The sequence below is a fragment of the Microcaecilia unicolor genome, chromosome 9, assembly GCF_901765095.1.
Source record: "Microcaecilia unicolor chromosome 9, aMicUni1.1, whole genome shotgun sequence".
Classification (NCBI taxonomy): Eukaryota; Metazoa; Chordata; class Amphibia; order Gymnophiona; family Siphonopidae; genus Microcaecilia; species Microcaecilia unicolor.
The window spans coordinates 168,352,962-168,370,955 of record NC_044039.1 but is presented as its reverse complement, the minus strand read 5'-3'; the positions used below and the strand labels follow the sequence as shown (position 1 = coordinate 168,370,955).

Sequence of the window (17,994 nt, the reverse complement as noted above, 5' to 3'; positions counted from 1 at the left end):
TCACATGAAGGCAGCAAAAACAAAGAACACCCAAATAAGAACTCCAAACGAGGAGTATACAATTTAAATTTACAACACTAGCCTACATTAGAGGGAGGAAAAGGGTAAATAGGAGAAATATATTACATGAAATGCAAGAGAAAAATAAATTCCTCAAACAGCAGCTGCAGAACACCAACTTGCCTCTTAACAGACCCTCTCACAAAGATTTACTCTAACAGAAATTTCCCTAATATAAAATATTCTAGTTGTGATGGTAAAAAAAAAAAAAAAAGGTATAATTCAATTCTTGTAATTTAATGATGCACTTTCGAGGAACTTCAGAAAAAAATAGCTTCCAATGCAAGTGCTGTCTCCCTTAACAAAAATGCTTTGCATCTCATCCTGAAAAATTTGCAGTTTTCTTCCATAATATAAGAATTTAGTTTTCTTAAAGTGAGCTTTTAAAACACCAACATCTTAAAACATGAAGAGTCGCCCTCGTGGAAACATAGTTGCTGTGAGTTAAAACACTAAAAAAATAGGTGAAACCTTGGCTCTTCACCCAGGCCTTTAATGGAAGAAGTAACTAACTTGCTATTATTATTATTAGCATTTGTATAACGCTACCAGATGCACGCAGCGCTGAACACCTGGCACAGAGAGACAGTCCCTGCTCAATAGAGCTTACAATCTAAAATAATACAGACAAGGGCAAGTACTGAGTGAGAAGGAACAAGGGGAGGCAAATGAGTAGTGGCTAGGAGCCAAAAGCAGCAGTGAAAAGGTGGGTTTTGAGCATAGATTTGAAAATAGGTAGAGTGGAGCAAGACGTACAGGCTCAGGAAGTTTATTCCAGGCATAAGGTGCCACGAGAGAAAAGGAACGAAGCCTGGACTTAGCAGTGAAGGAGAAGGGGGACGACAAGAGACTTGTCCAGTGAGCGGAGATCACGGAGAGGAATGTAGGGAGAAATGAGAGTGGACAGGTAGTGGGGTGCTGCAGAATGGATGCATTTAAAGGTCAGTAAGAGAAGTTTGAACTGTATACGGAAGTGGACAGGGAGCCAGTGAAGCGACTTGAGGAGTGGGCTAGTGTGGATATAACGATTTTGGCGGAAAATAAGCCGTGCTGCAGAATTTTGGACAGATTGGAGAGGAGAGAGATGACTGAGCAAAAGACCAGTAAGAAGTAAATTGCAATAATCCAAGCGAGAGGTGATAAGGGTTTTGTCAGTGTATTCAGAAAGGAAGGGGCGAATCACATATACACAAGGAGTGACACTGGCTGCACATACTATATAGCAGGACACGTTTACCAACTCATACCCTAGCTAATATTCAAGCACCTTTCTGACCTCATGTGCAACTTTCGTTAAATTAGTCCACTTATTTTGTAACTCTTGTTACTCTTTCTTATGTGTTCCATTTTTGCTTACACTCTATGCTGTCTATTAAAATGTTTTATTGTGTTGACATTGTAATGTTGCATACTATTGCCATACTTTGTATTGAATATTTTTAATGTATAATTGTCTGTTGCTTATGTTTGACTTATTCTTGTTGTACACCACCTTGAGTGAATTCCTTCAAAAATAAAAAAATAAAATAAATATAATAATAAATAGCATCCTTCAGAAGTTTCTAAAGAGTACTCTATAAACAGGAAAATTCAAAATGTGTAAGTTTCTTGCTGTATATTAATTTTCTAGACTTTCTGTTCTATGATGTAATGTCAAACTATCCTGCTCTGAAGGATGCTGTATAGAGGTAGGCATTGGCACAGGTGTAGAAATAGTCACTGGTGAACTAGCCAGAAAAGGTGTGTCTGTAGTAGATAAACCAGATTTGGATTGTTGCCAAGGAGAAAACCAGAAGCTATTGGAAGGGGAGGGGTGAGGCTGTCCCCCAGAGCTCAAAGATGGCCCAGAAACACTGAGTGACTCGGGAACACTCCAGCTGAAGTAGATAAAGCTTGACAGTACAGTTCAAAGTGTTTGTCCATAGGGCCAACTATCAGAAAAACGACAGTTGAATCACTTTTCCCCTTATTTTTCCACTTGCCTATGTCAAATAGTAATGAGTTTTAAAACAGTAAGAGATGATATTCTTCTCAATAAGACTTCTCCAAATTGGCTCCATGGCATTCCCCTTATGATACACACCGCAGGGCAAGTTGTCCTTTATACTCTTGTGATAGCCCTGTTTAGATGACATCAGTGGGACCTCAAGTCTTGTTCAGATGCCACACTCGCAAATAAAGTGGCTTGATCATAAACTTCAATAGATGTTTCAGCACTGCAGAGATGTCTGAAGTTTTGTTTCTCCCTTCTGTTTATCACCATGAAATGGTATAAAATACAACTTATTAAAAGGAGGCAATGATATGGCAAACCCAAACATCCACCAAATATGTTTTCCATATGTCAACAGGGAATTGTCTAAGAACCTTAGGAAAGTTGAACCGGGCCTGTGGAGTTCTTACACCAAGCCTTCTACGCAACTCCTTTACATTTTGTTTTTGTTCTGGATACAAAGTACTGGTAAATATATCTTTAGATCCAGGATAAATGTACGTATAAGCCCTGATCATGTCATGTGCGTCAGTCACAGACATGGTCTTAGCACAGTCTGTTCACCACTTGAACCTACCAGAAGGCTTCTGGGATTAGATAGCCACAGCAAAATAAATGGCTCAATTTTAAAGGTCCCCCCCCCCCCTAAAAAAAGGCTTAAGGAGGCTGCAAACTTTAGAAAATAAAAGAAAAAACTTAGAAGAGATGGTAAAACTAAAGAAAAAAAAAAGGGAGAAAGGGTCCTGTGCTACTCACAATCAAAAAGGCCCAGATAATCTCTGGATGAAAAACTGTGCGACAGGCAAGAGGAGACTTCTTCACTGCTCCTCTGAAAAGACGAAACTGCCCGTTCTGCTTGAGTCAGGGATTTGGGAAGGCGTACGTACATGCATGTTGGGGACCTGCCATAAGGTTCTAGAAGTAATAGAACACTGGGCAGTGTCTGCACTAGGGCTCCATGGATGACTTCACCCACATGTGAGAATGTAGTCTGAGAACACCTGCTGCAGGTCAGTAACTTTGCTTTTTCACATCGCTGTAACTCGATAATTATATGCAGCTCATTGAACACAGCCAAACTTTCTTACAGCCAGCCCTGTTGAATCCAAATCTCAGTATATATTGAACCTTATTCATGAGAGTGAAGTAGTCACCACAAAGTTTCTATGCCTTGATCAAAGGAAATTCCAGAAGAGATGTGGAAAAAGAAAGCTGTTGAAATGTATCAGTCTAAAAAGGGTTAGAAAGTTGTTTCTAGAGCTCTGGCACTCCACCAAACCACAAGGAGAGCCATTATCTCCAAATGGAGAAGACTTGGAACAGTGGTGAATCTTCTCAGGCATGGCTGGCCTGCCAAAATTACTCCAAGGGCGCAGGAACAACTCATCTGGGAGTTTACAAAATATTCAAGAACTGCAGGCCTCTCTAGCCTCGGCTAAGATCAGTGTTCATAACTACATGGCAGAGTAGACTGCTATCTAAGACTAACATCAATGCTCATCTCAGTTGCAAAAAAAACACACTTGATGATCCCCAATCCTTTTGGGAGAATATTCTAAGGACAGATGAGCAAAAATGGAGCTCTTTGGACAACACAGGTTCATTTATATCTGGTGTAAAGCAAATACAGAATTCCCCGGTAAGATCACACCAGTAGTGAAAGTATAATGGCATGGGGATGCTTTGCTGTCTCGGGTCCTGGAAAACTTGCCATTATTGAGGGAACCATGAGTTTTGCACTGTACCAGAAAAAGGAAGAATGTCCTGTCATTTATCCATGAGCTGAAGCTTACTTGGGTTACACAGCAAGACAACAATCCAAAATGCAAGAGTAAAACTACATCTGGCTGAGGAGAAACAAAGTTTTGGACTGGAGGAGACTTGTGGTTGTGGGACGCACTGGTATGGTTCCCTAGTATAGAGCTCCCACACTCCTGATTTCCTTTTTATTCTCCGTGCATATCTAGAGTGGATTTTTCTTTGCCAAAACTGCTTACCATATTGCTTAGGATGTCTGATCCAAAGGAGAAGAGGATAGATTCAGTTTTACCTCCAGTCAGAGGATCCAAAGCTTGCTAACCAAGATTTGCTGACTCTGGTAAAGGTGGCGATGCCCAGAGAGATCTTGGACATTCTGGATCCAGTAATGGCTGAACTTAACTAGATCAAACTCAAAATTCAGGATAGCTCCACTAATATTAATGAGTTACAATCTGATATAGATAGACCATCTCCTCAAGTACAGACCTTCGGTGAACAACATGCTATGTTGGAAGGGTGAGTAATGGCACTCTAGGACCATGCTCATGATGTGGCACAACATCAAAAGTTACTGGAAGACACCAACAATACAAATAGGCAAAAATCTGTGGATCTCCCAGAGGGAGCAGAAGGATCCTGTCTCTCTTATTGAGTGATTTCTTCAGTTACTGAATTTAACCTTCCAACACCAGTTTGAGGTAGAGCACACACTCAGGGTCCCCATGTGTCGTCCCGATTCTTTTCAAGGCCCCTGACCCTTCATTGGATTTTGTGCTACCCTCAAATGATGGCTATTCTGATGAAAGCAAAAGCTTCTCCCAACTTGGCTTGGCAAAATTCAAAGTTGGCTATCCTGCTGATTTAGCCCCTGCTACAGCGCAAAAGAGGGAAACAACTTCTCTTTTGGAATGCAACTTAAGCAGCTGGACGCACAATATGGTATGTTCTTTATCCAGAACGCCTCAGAATGACTCTCTTCAACTAAATATACAACTTGGAAGATCCTGGGCTGCTTAAGAAGTTCCTGGCAGAACAGTCTAAATTACTGACCTGAACATTCTACATGTTGACCCATCTAGCCTTCTTGGTGTCCTTGGACGCTGAGAAGGTCTTTGATATGGTGGAATGGCCTTATGTGTTTAAAGTGCTTCACTGGTATGGTTTCAGTTCTAACTTCATAAGCATAGTTCAGTTATAATATTTTAATCCCATTACATAACACATTGTTTGCTCCTTATCAACTTTACAGGGGAACTAGGCAGGGGTTTTCCCTTTCAAATTTTGCTAGTCAACCTTCACCTGATTAACACCTTCGGCTCCTCAGGGTATAAAATTAATTGGACTAAATCCATAATTAATGCCCCTAAATGTACATTGTACTAAGGATATGATTCAGCAATTACCCTTATAGTGTTGAACTCAAGGGTTGAAATATTTAGGGATTCTGCTTTCACCTGAACTTACGGATATTATCCAGGTTAAGGAGCAACATATTCATCAAAAGGTTAAGACATTGTGTCAACAATGGGCTCTGTTGTATTTGAGCTGAGGGGGGGGGGGGGGGGGGTTAGACTTGAGACCATAAAAATGTCTATTTCTCCAATTCTGTACTCTTGTGTATGATATCTCTGTTCTTCTCTAATCATTTTAATGATATCACCAAACTGCTATCCTACTTTTTATGTTAAAATTAATGGCCAAGAATAGTTTTGAAAACCTTGCAAATGTCCAAGGATTGTAGAGGAATTAATTTTCCTCATTTTTATAATTACCATGTGGCCTTTTTGTTTAAAAATAAAGTTATGACTTTCTTTGGTAGAACGGATTGCATTACCTATGCAACTTCAGTATATGCTTGGAATAACCGCTCTTATCTTGTGGGATACCATTCAAGCTTTTCACTTTCTTGATATTGCTTCTTCTATTGTGGAGCATTCTCGTCAGGTGCCTCTATGGTGGAATGGCAAATTGCGGATTGATGATAATCCTTTACAGTGGCAGGTCTGGATGGTTTTTTTTTTCTTGTTTGATTTATATGGCTTATTTAATTATATTTATTGCCCAAGTGTCATTGTTTAACTTATGGCCTTATGGAAAACCTACATCATTAAAGTTAACCAAACCATTTCTCTTCAGGCAGGTATTTGTTTGCTTCTTGCACCTCTTTACCTCGAGGCTGCCTTGATCAGGCTTTAGGGACATGAAATCAAACTTTCATTTTGATCTTACTAGATGAGTCCAGATGAACAAATTATCATTTTTTTTTTTTTTTGGGGGGGGGGGGGGGGGGTAGGCCTGATTTTCTGGTGTGCAGTCCACACAGCCTACATCCCTCTAGGTTAAGCTGCTTGGTCAGCCTGTAGCTCCTGGGGTTCAGGCTACTGTCCTTACTCCAGTTGAGCCTGGAGGGGTCTGACTCTGTGCAGATCCAAGCCTTAGATCACAGACTCTTGCTTGGCAAGACTTGCAGGCAGAATTCCCTGTGGGGCTCCTGGTGTGGGTGTGGGGGGGCATATCCCCCTTCCCATCCAGTGTGCCCCATCCTTCAGCGTTTTTTTTTTTGTGACTAAAAATGGAGCTAAAGTTCTCAAAATGTTAAGCGTATTGTAAGAATACCTAAAATAAGTGAAACTATGTATGTTGCATTTACTATAGGTAAGTAGGCACTAGTTGATAACTTTCATCTTCAGTACATTCGTGTAATGTGCTAAAGAATGCTATGTGTAATTTTCTGAAAGTAGAATTATCCTTCAATGTACTAGCTAGAGAGAAAACTCTGACCTGTATACACATATTAACTGCTTCTTTTTTTCCTTTTTTTATTCACAGCTTGTACTCCCAGAGTATCTCATCCATGCCTTCTTTTGTGTCATGTTCCTGTGTGCAGCAGAGTGGCTTACACTGGGACTTAATATGCCTCTGTTGGCATACCATATCTGGAGGTAATATCCTACTTTTGGTGCTATGGTGGCCTGGTTATTACAAGTATTTTAGGCTGTAAAAATAAGCATGTTATTTCAACAGTTTTTTATAGTTGGCTAATCCAAAATATTTTTGTCAAAAGTGGACAATATTTAGCACAAAATGGATTATACTTTTTTTTTTCTCCGAGAACAAGCAGGCTAGTTGTATTCTCACATCTGGGTGATATTATCCGACTGAACCCTTTGCGGATGCTGACTAGCGAGATTTTGTGGAAAGTTTTAGCCGCGTCCCATTGTGCATTCACTGGTGCTTTCCTGCCTGACGTTTTGAATGTGGATTCGTCAGTCTTCATTTTTCTGCAAAGCAGGGAGGACACTTCTTCATGTTCTCACAGTACATTTTTTCTCTATTGCAGTTCCTTCCCATTCAGCTATTTTTGTCCCTTTTGCAATTCTTTTATCCTAGTGTTTAGTATTTTTGGCTCTTCAAATTTCCTTTCTTTTGCTAGTTACTAGGCCTGCTTACAGCTCGCAATTGAGTTTAATTGGCCACAATTACTTTTTCAGTGTCTAAGGCGACCCCCGTGTAATCAGGTGACTTAAATAACTTAAGAGAAAGTTACCTCCTATACAAAGAATATTTTACAAAGGGTCTCCATGTTAGGAAGTAAGAAACACTGTGATAGTGTTCAGTTATCTGTCAGTCAAGCCACAGTGACTGATTAAAGAGGAAAGTTGAAAAGGGTCCTGTTACGCTGATTGCAGTATGAATTATCAAAACAGGCACATAAGTAAGCCATACCTTCAGGGGTCCTTTTAAAAAGGTGCAGTAGTGTTTGTAATGCACGCTAATCGCAAGAGACGCCCATAGGAATATATGGGTGTGTCTAGCATGTAGCGCATACTTATTTTTAGCGCACACTAAAAACACTAGTGCTCCTTTGTGAAAAGACCCCTCATTTCTCTGTCCTGAAGAGGTGTTGTGAGGCCTTCCAGAGCAGGACAACTTCATTGGTAAGTTATTTGCTGGGAAATTGCTTTTAAACTTGGGGGAAAGTAGACTTGGCAGTTAAATATGTGAGCGGAGGAGTGGCCTAGTGGTTAGGGTGGTGGACTTTGGTCCTGAGGAACTGAGTTCAATTCCCACTTCAGGCACAGGCAGCGCCTTGTGACTCTGGGCAAGTCACTTAACCCTCCATTGCCACATGTAAGCCGCATTGAGCCTGCCATGAGTGGGAAAGTGCGGGGTACAAATGTAACAAAAAAACAAAAATAAATAAAAATAAATCTGTTTATTTTTAAGTTACTCTGCTTATTTAGCAAAGGTAATTTCCATATCATCAAGCTGATCAATCCATAGACTGGTGGGTTGTGTCCATCTACCAGCAGGTGGAGATAGAGAGCAAACTTTTGCCTCCCTATATGTGGTCATGTGCTGCCGGAAACTCCTCAGTATGTTCTCTATCTCAGCAGGTGGTGGTCACACACAGCAGCAGCTCTGGCTAGGCCTCCAAGCCTAATCCTTAGGTTTTGTTGAGGCCTGGGGTTGAGGGCTCTTTTGAGCAAGTGCAAACCTGGTGGTGCCAGGTCCCTCCTTTTCTCCCCCCTCCCGCTGGCTCCGTTTAAAAAAAAAAAAAAAAAAAAAATTTAAACGTCTTTAAAGGCGTTTAATTCGACGTTTCTTTAAACGTTCATTGCAGCTACTCACTGGGACACCAGTTCGTTACAGCTCGGAGCGGCAAGCAGGTATTTTTACCTTTTTATAGCGGGCAGGGGGTTCCCCGATTCTTCTCCTCGTGGCAATGGCGTCGGAGGGCGAGGGCGCAAAGGGTCGCTCCCCGGATCGCTGGAGCGCTTCTAGAGGGGATGCGGGGGTTTTACAACCTGATTCGCCCTTGATGGGTGATAGTTTAGTGACCGATGAATGTCCCGGTCGTTCCTCCGGCGTGGCGGTTTTTTCCCGCCATAAACGCCCATCCCCCGCTCCTCGCCTCCGCCATCTTGGCCGGCCACGCGGCTCGGACGGCTTCTTCGTGGGCCGCCCTTGAGGTTGGAGACATTAATGCCATGAACGCCCTTAATTTGGGCGACGGCACAAAAACGGCTAAAGTTAAGCGCCGTTCTTCCCGCGCGGCTCCTTCGCGGAGTGTCGCGCCGGACGCCATTTTGGATGCGCAGCATGTCTCTCCCCCGCTCTTGCGAGCGTCGGTTGAGGGTGCGTCTAGGGCTGTTGCCCAGGCTGCGGAAGTGCACAGTATGAGGGGTTTCTCCCCCGAGTTTGTTTTGCTGCTGCATCAGGCTTTCCTCATGCAAAACGCTGCCCCTGCTCCCTCTTCTGATAAAGAGGTTGAGGTTCCCAGAGGTAAACGCCCTCGGGTTGATTTCCAGGCCTTGGAGGACTTTTGTCTCCTCCGATGTAGATGAGGGCAGCGTGTCTGAGGTCTCCCAACGATCCTTTGCGGATTCCTTGGAGGAGATAGATCCCCGCTCGGATGGAGCGGATGACCCCTCTGCAGCGCGGCTTTTAGCCCAGAGGATTTGCCCAACCTGTTGTTACAGGCCATGGACACTTTGAAGATTTCCTCTCCGGAGGACGTCTCTCCCTCAGCCCCTGTTGGCTCTGCCATTATGCTGGGGACGAAGCGCCCACCTAGAACCTTCCACGTGCATGATGCCATGCACATCTTAATTGCGGCTCAATGGGATGTCCCGGAAACGAGCCTTAATGTGGCTAGGGCTATGTCCCGCCTCTATCCTTTGGCTGTGAGTGAACGTGAGGCCTATCTGTGGCCTACCGTGGATTCTTTAATCACTGCGGTGACTAAGAAAACGGCATTGCCGGTGGAAGGTGGCACGGCCCTAAAGGACACCCAAGACAGAAGATTGGAGGCGGCCTTAAGGTCGTCCTTTGAGGCAGCTGCTTTAAGTTTGCAGGTCTCAGTTTGCGGCTCCTATGTGGCCAGGGCGTGCCGGACTATGGTGCAGCGGGCTTCCCCCTCGGATCATTCCTTGAGGGCTGATTGGCCGGCCCTGGAATCGGGCTTAGCCTATTTGGCAGACTTGCTGTATGATGTCTGGAGAGCCTCAGCTAAAGGCATGGCTCAGACAGTCTCTGCGCGGCGGTGGCTTTGGCTGAAACATTGGTCTGCTGACCACGCCTCTAAATCCCGCCTGGCTAGATTGCCTTTTAAAGGCAAGCTGCTCTTTGGGGTCGAGCTGGACAAAATCGTGACCGATCTCGGCACGTCTAAGGGCAAGAAATTACCAGAGGTCAGGGCTCGGGTTAGTACTCGTCCCGGTACCTCCAGAGGACGGTTGCAGGAAGCCCGTCGGTACCGCCCGGGCAAGTCGGGTTCCTCTGCCCCCTCTTCCTTCAAGAGGAATTTCTCCCCCAAGCAGCATTCCTTTCGCAGAGACCGCCGTCCCGGAGGTGCTCCCTCCGGTCCTCCCCCAGGGTCTCGTACCCAATGACGGGGCCTTGGTCCACGCCCCAGTGCAGATTGGAGGACGGCTGTCCTCGTTTCTGGGCGAGTGGACCACTATAACTTCAGACGCGTGGGTGCTGGAAGTCATCAGAGACGGCTACAAGCTAGAGTTCTGCCAACCCTTAAGAGACGGGTTTGTACTCTCTCCCTGCAAGTCTCCGGTCAAGCTGTGGTAGTGCAGCAGACCTTGGACAACCTGATCCGCCTGGGTGCGGTCGTTCCGGTGCCAAAAAAATCAGATTGGCAAGGGACGTTACTCCATTTACTTTGTGGTTCCAAAGAAAGGAGGTTCTGTCCGGCCTATCCTCGACCTCAAAGGGGTCAATCGGGCCTGGAAAGTGAGGCACTTTCGCATGGAGACTCTCCGCTCTGTTATAGCGGCAGTGAAGGCAGGAGAGTTCTTGGCTTCCTTGGACATCAAGGAAGCGTACCTGCATATTCCCATCTGGCCTCCTCTCCAACGCTTTCTGCGTTTTACAGTCCTGAGACGACACTTCCAGTTCAGAGCCCTCCCTTTCGGGTTGGCTACTGCTCCGCGGACCTTTTCCAAAGTAATGGGGGTCATAGCGGCCTTCCTGCTAAAGGAAGGAGTACAAGTCCATCCTTAGCTGGACGACTGGTTGATCCGAGCCCCCTCTTATGCAGAGTGCGGCAAAGCTATGGACCGGGTAGTTGCTCTTTTGAGCTCCCTGGGATGGATCATCAACTGGAAGAAGAGCCAGCTGCGCCCGACTCAGTCCCTGGAGTATCTGGGAGTTCGATTCGACACCCAAGTGGGCAGAGTGTTCCTGCCAGACAATCGGATTGTCAAGCTTCAGGCTCAGGTGGACTAGTTCCTAGTAGCCTCTCCTATTCGGGCTTGGGACTACGTGCAGCTGTTGGGCTCTATGACGGCCACTATGGAAGTAGTGCCCTGGGCCAGGGCTCATATGAGACCACTACAGCTATCTCTGCTGCTGCGCTGGGCTCCGATGTCGGAGGATTATGCTGTGCGCCTTCCCGTGGACCCAGCAGTGCGCAAGGCGCTGAGCTGGTGGACGCAGACAGACAAGTTGTCTGCAGGATTGCCTCTGGTGACCCCGGAGTGGATTGTCGTCACGACAGACGCCTCTTTGATGGGCTGGGGAGCCCACTGCTTGGGAAGGACAGCGCAGGGGCTCTAGTCTCCTGCAGAGGCAAGTGGTCTATCAACCTCCTGGAACTCAGAGCCATTCGGTTGGTGTTATTGGAGTTCTTCCCGGTACTGGTGTTGAAGCCTGTACGGGTCCTGTCGGACAATGCCACGGCTGTGGCCTATATCAACCGCCAGGGAGGTACCAAGAGCGCCCCTCTAGCCAAGGAGGCTATGAGTCTTTGCCAGTGGGCGGAAGCGAACCTGGAGCAGCTTTCAGCGGCCCACATTGCCGGAGTCATGAATGTCAAGGCGGACTTTCTCAGTCGCCATACCTTGGAGCCCGGAGAGTGGCAACTATCTGCTCAGGCGTTCTTGGACATCACGAAGCGCTGGGGCCAGCCGAGCCTAGATCTGATGGCGTCATCGGCCAATTGCCAAGGGCCGCGCTTTTTCAGCAGAGGACGGGACCCTCGATCCCTGGGAGTAGATGCTCTTCTCCAACAGTGGCCGACACAAGAGCTCCTCTATGTGTTCCCGCCCTGGCCCATGTTGGACAGGGTGCTAGACCGGGTGGCAAAGCATCCCGGCAGGGTAATCCTGGTGGGTCCGGATTGGCCCAGACGTCCCTGGTATGCGGACTTGTTCAGGCTCTCAGTCGACGATCCTCTGCGGCTGTCAGTGGAGCAGGGCCTGTTACATCAGGGTCCCGTGGTGATGGAGGATCCCTCTCCCTTTGGTCTTACGGCCTGGCTATTGAGCGGCAGCGTCTGAGGAAGAAGGGCTTCTCAGACAAGGTCATCGCCACTATGCTGAGAGCGAGGAAGCGCTCTACTTCTACTGCTTACGCCAGGGTTTGGCGTATCTTTGCAGCATGGTGTGAAGCAGGCTCACTTTCTCCCTTCACTGCTCCAATTTCTTCAGTGTTGGCGTTCCTGCAAGAAGGTCTGGAGAAAGGCCTGTCGCTCAGTTCCCTTAAAGTCCAGGTAGCGGCTCTGTCTTGCTTCAGGGGCCGCCTGAAGGGTGCTTCCCTGGCTTCGCAGCCAGATGTGGTGCGCTTTCTCAAGGGAGTTAATCACCTGCGCCCTCCTCTGCACTCAGTGGTGCCTGCGTGGAATCTCAACCTGGTGCTAAGAGCATTGCAGAAGCCGCCTTTGGAACCCTTGTCGAGGGCATCTCTGAAAGACCTGACGTTGAAAGCAGTCTTTTTGGTGGCTATCACTTCAGCCAGAAGAGTTTCCGAGCTCCAGGCGCTTTCATGTCGAGAGCCTTTTCTGCAGTTCACTGAGGCAGGAGTGACTATTCGCACAGTGCCTTCCTTCCTGCCCAAGATTGGTTCTCGCTTCCATGTGAATCAGCAGCTCTGTCTCCCTTCCTTTCGTAGGGAGGACTACCCAGAGGAGTACTCCGCTCTTGAATATCTGGATGTGAGACGAGTCATCATCAGATACTTGGAAGTGACCAATGATTTCCGGAAATCGGATCATCTGTTTGTCCTGTTTGCAGGTCCTCGTAAGGGTCTGCAGGCTGCTAAGCCTACAGTGGCAAGATGGGTCAAGGAAGCCATTGCAGCGGCTTATGTGGCCGCGGGGAAGGTGCCGCCTATCCAGCTGAAGGCTCACTCCACGAGAGCTCAGGCGGCCTCGATGGCAGAGGCCAGATCCGTCTCCTTGGAAGAGATATGCAAGGCGGCAACGTGGGCTTCGGCTCATACATTCTCCAAGCATTACCGTTTGACTGTGGCTGCACGGGCGGAGGCCCGGTTTGGAGTTCAGTGTTGAGGTCAGGGATTTCTATGTCCCGCCCTGGGTGAGTACTGCTTCGGTACATCCCACCAGTCTATGGATTGATCAGCTTGATGATATGGAAGATAAAATTATGTATAATCATACCTGATAATTTTCTTTCCATTAATCATAGCTGATCAATCCATAGCCCCTCCCAGATATCTGTACTGTTTATATTCTGGTTGAATTTTAGGTTCAAGTTTAGCCTTCAGTTACTTCAGGAGGACTTCGTGTTCAAGTTCTTCTTTCACTTGGATTCTTCAAGAGTTGAGACGAGTTTGTGTTACAGTGAGCTGCTGCATTCCTCTCCCCTCCGTTTTACGGGGCTGGATTGAGACATAAATTCTGCCGGCACTCCCTCCCGCTTCGTGCGGCTGTAGGGCAGCTTTGTACCCCTCCCGCTTCGGCGGTGTTAGGGTCAGTCAGCTCCTCCCGCGGTTGCGGTTGCAGGATAAGCCAGATCCCCCCGCATCGGCGGGTGTGGTGTCCCTCCCCCGCTCCGCGGGGATGAGCTGGACGGATTCCCCTCCCCCACTTGTGTGGGGATGAGCTGGGTTAATTCCCCTCCCCCGTTTCGGCGGTGGTGAGCTGGGCAGAGTGTCCCTTCGTGGGTGTAATTCTCTAAGTGCTGAGTCCTGCGGATGGAGCTTTGATATCGACATACTGAGGAGTTTCCGACAGCACATGACCACATATAGGGAGGCAAAAGTTTGCTCTCTATCTCCACCTGCTGGTAGATGGACACAACCCACCAGTCTATGGATTGATCAGCTATGATTAATGGAAAGAAAATTATCAGGTATGATTATACATAATTTTACCTTTAATAGGTTTTTTTTTTTTTTTAGTATTTAAAGTCTTCTATTATAATTTCATAGACTAGCAGTTAAGAGACTGTTCTAGAGTTTACTATAGCATCAGTGTGGAACAAACTGACAGTACCAGGACACCTCAGTTTAGAGTTTAATTCCCTCCCACCCACTGCCTGATCTCTCATTTATAGGTACTTGAACCAATTAGAAGGCTAGAAAGTTAATTAGGACATCTCTATCAGCCAGTAATTAATTCTTAGAAATAGTCTACTTAGGTCTATAGAGGGGAACCTACAAATAGCATTTTAAAAATATTAGCATAGCCTAGAATGGAACTTGACAAAGTTTCTTAGGATCTCCGAGCCAGCCCAAAAAATCTAGGCGCCAGTTATGTTTGCTTACATCTGTCCATCGATCAAGTGGATTGTGATTCTGGCTACAGGCACTGTTGCCTGACCTTGGCCGTGCCGAGTCCTTTGAGTCCTCTCGTTTGTGCCACAAGAGTGTATTGATGGACTGAACATTAAATGCTTTTTACGCTTTTATTGTACTGGTTCTTCTGTTTTATTGCCCTGCTGTTTATTTTTGTGGTTGCATGGGGCTCCATCCTTCTAAGTGTGACTTAAATACCAATACACCATCTAGTGAGAAAACAGAATAAATGGGCTACAAATCTCTACACAGAAACTGCATGCTAGCAGAATACCGCACCTTGCTCACACATGCAAAACACAGACCATCAACAAATATGAAACAAGGAGCCACAGACCAGTAATAGAGATATGAAATCAAAATACTGAACTGGAAACCTCAAGGAGTTAGACTCTGCATACACAGCAATACTAGAGAAACAGAAATGGAAATGCAAGATATCAGTGAATTCAAATTATTTTTTCTACCTTTTGTAGTCTGAGCCTCTTATTTTTCCATTCAATTTAGTTTGTATTCTGCTTTTCTCTGGTCTTTCCAGGTTCCCCAGTCTCAGACATTTTTCTCTTTGTCTGCCATCCATCTTCTGTCTCCCTATCTTTAATCCCTATCGTCATCCTTCCCCCTGTGATCAACACCACCCCTCTGTGTTCCTATTCCACCATTTTTCAGCTGTCCCTGTCACTATTCATTCTGAGTATCTCTTGCCTGTGTTCTGTCCCTCCACTCTTTGCTTCCTCCCACACTCCGGGTCCAAAATATCTTCCTCTGTCCCCTGACCCCCTTATGGTCTGGCAAAACTCCCTCTCTCCATCTGTGAGTCCAGTATATTTCCATATTTGTTCCACCCCCTCCATTCCAGTCCTGCCAGGAAAAGGAGCACATCTCCTTCCAGCTCCCCTCCAGGTCCTACTAATTTCTCTCTTCCCTCCCCCTGGTCCTTTAAACACACTGATTGCTTGGGGTGGGGGCAGAACTGAGCCAAGTGCGACAGGGCAAGAGAGAGAGAGAGATGCTGGCTGGCCATAGGGATGGGTCGAGGTGAACCGCAGGCAAGATTTGGGGGGGGGGGGGGGGGGGAGTCCAAACCCCAGGCGCAAGGTCTAATTTTTTTATTTTTTTAGGTGCCATGGCAACCTGCTGTCTGGGGTTTGTTGAGTCCTGGCCTAGAATATAACTAACAATTGTAGGGGACTTCAGTCTACAAATTCCTACTCCATTAGCAGCTTAAGAAATTATCAATAAGAAGAAGCAGATAGCAGTCCAGCAGTGAGTTGGGGGGCCATCCAGTCTTTTGCACTGAGTGTTACATGTTTGATTATCTCCCAGCTGGTGAGAGGTCTTGTGTGTAGTTAGTGCAAAGAGCTCATGGCACTCAGAGAATGGGTCTGCTCTCTGGAGGGTAGAGGAGCTGAGGAAGACAGAGGAATATAGATGAGGCCTACAGGGACATCTTTCAGAATATGGGAAAAAGATCCAAAGGAAGAAAATAAGAAGCAACATAAGCACTGGCAAGTTAAAATACAAAGCATTGATAAAAGAAGGCCAAAAGAGAATACGAAGAGAAACTTGCCTCGAAGACGACAATTCATAGTAACCTTTTTCAGGTATATCATATACAGCCTATGAGGGAATCCGTGGGCCTGTTAGATCATCAAGGAGTGGTAGGGACACTCAGGGATTTTGTAACTGCACGAGTAGTGTCTCAATGTAGGCGTAGTCTGTAAGATTCTTAGAGAGTGAGAGATCCCCTTGGTGGATTTTTTTTGCCACTCATCTTGACAACAAGGTCCCCCAGTTCTGTTCCAAGCTCAGATTACACGACAGACTAGCATCGGATGCTTTTCTCCTCCATTGGGGGAGGAGAATTCGCCGCATTGTATAACCTGTAGCCTAAATCCAGTTTGTCATAAAGCTGGTATCTTTTCCTTGCCAGTGCTGAGAGGTGGACTAATGTGGGTTCCTTAGACCTAATGTCTCTCAGTGGCAATTCCTTTTAGAACTTCACAACTTCTTGATTACCTCAGTACTAGTGCTATTTAGAGATGGAGTCAGATTTGAGGTCAATCCAGCCTTCTTAGAGGTTCTTTCTCTCTGCCACTGGACAGCTGAACTCCAGTACCAGACAGAACCCAGGGGTCTCCGAACCCCAGAACAAAACAGTGGTGGGAAGCCGTTCACGTATGCGCAGTCCATCCTGCTCGCGCGACGGAACATTCCAGAAAATCTTCATTTTTGCTGACAAAATTTTTCTTCCGGTGCTTGGGCCACTGTGGACAACGACAACCCAATTGTGAGAACAGTCAGCCTGCTGTCCTCGGAGAATACCAACTACAGGTATGTATCTTCGCTTTCCATGAATAACACAGCTTTGCAAGGTTTAATGCTAGTTGTATTCTTTTGTATAGTAATGAACTCCTTTGCATATGCTTTGCATGTTGTACAGCTCATTTAATGTGTATTGTGGTTTTAAAAACCCCAAGATTAAACCCTGGATTAAGCTACATTATGGGCAAATAATGCATTGCAAACCTTATGTTGTTGCTTTAATGTGGCTTATTTAATTAGGGGACTTAGATTGAGTCCTCTTGAGCAGTAATCTACCAACTGCACTTGAATTTGTAACATGCCTTTAGCATGGGTTTGGAAAGAGAAATCTAAAGTCCAAATCAAATTTAATACCCAGCGTTGTCTGTATTGATTATCTCTATAGCAGCTGCAATTATATTCGAGCATTTACTAGAAAAGTGGAAATGAGAGCAGAATTGGGCACTTTTTAAAATGTAATTTCCCATGTGCTCTTACTTTTGAGGTGCTAATTGCACACTTTATACAAATACGGGATTGACTGTATATTACTATAGTAGAGGGTAGTGAGATCATTTGTACTGGATGGGTCTGTTCAAACAGTTGTATGTGTTGTACTTAACCTTACTAGTGTAAGGCTTGAATTGAAAGGACATGAGTAAATTATAAAGAATTGTGGTGTGAAGCAAAATGCTGAAATGTTTGTCACTGTGGCAACAATGTCAGTATTGCTTAGAGACAGATGACCTTGTTTATATAAACTTGTATAAATAAAATAACGAGGTTTGGAGAAAATGAAAGAATATAAGAATGTGTTGCCCAGATGTTCTGATTATGATATCATAAGTATTGGCTTTTAAAATATATGCTTAGTTCCACTAATCCAGTGAATGTTGACATGCTAAGAATGAGTGATGGAGAGCAGCAGGCTATGAAACAAGGGAGGGCAGAGTTCAAATCCTGTATCTTCTACTGGCTTTTTGTGATCTGGGGTAAGCAATGTGCCTTCAGTACAAACTTAGATGTGGAATTTCTGTAGGCTAGTGGTCTCATTCAAACCAAATTTTGCTACCCATGTAAATGAATTGGGTAATAGTTTCATGCTACCTAGAGCTTCCAGAATAGCCAAAAGTAGATACTACTAGTTGTATGTGATGTTTTTGTGCAAACTGATATGTGAGGCCTTTGTGACAGCTTTTGCACATTTCCACATATTAACAAAGGTGGAAAGAAGAGCAAATGACAGCCAGTGTGGTTAAATGGTGCAGTGAAAGAGGATATAGAGCTTAGAGTATCATTCAAAGAATGGAAAAAGGATCCAAATG

The 17,994-nt window shown here is 45.5% G+C and overlaps 1 protein-coding gene across 1 annotated transcript in view; it reads left to right on the top strand.

The window, feature by feature from the left end:
- The window catches only part of CNIH1 (cornichon family AMPA receptor auxiliary protein 1), a 50,250-nt gene that overhangs the window by 23,029 nt on the left and 9,227 nt on the right, over window positions 1-17,994 (top strand). Inside the window, exon 3 of the mRNA XM_030214898.1 lies at window positions 6,644-6,756. Within this exon, the coding sequence (XP_030070758.1) occupies window positions 6,644-6,756 (113 nt within the window). The remainder of the gene's footprint in view (window positions 1-6,643; window positions 6,757-17,994) is intronic.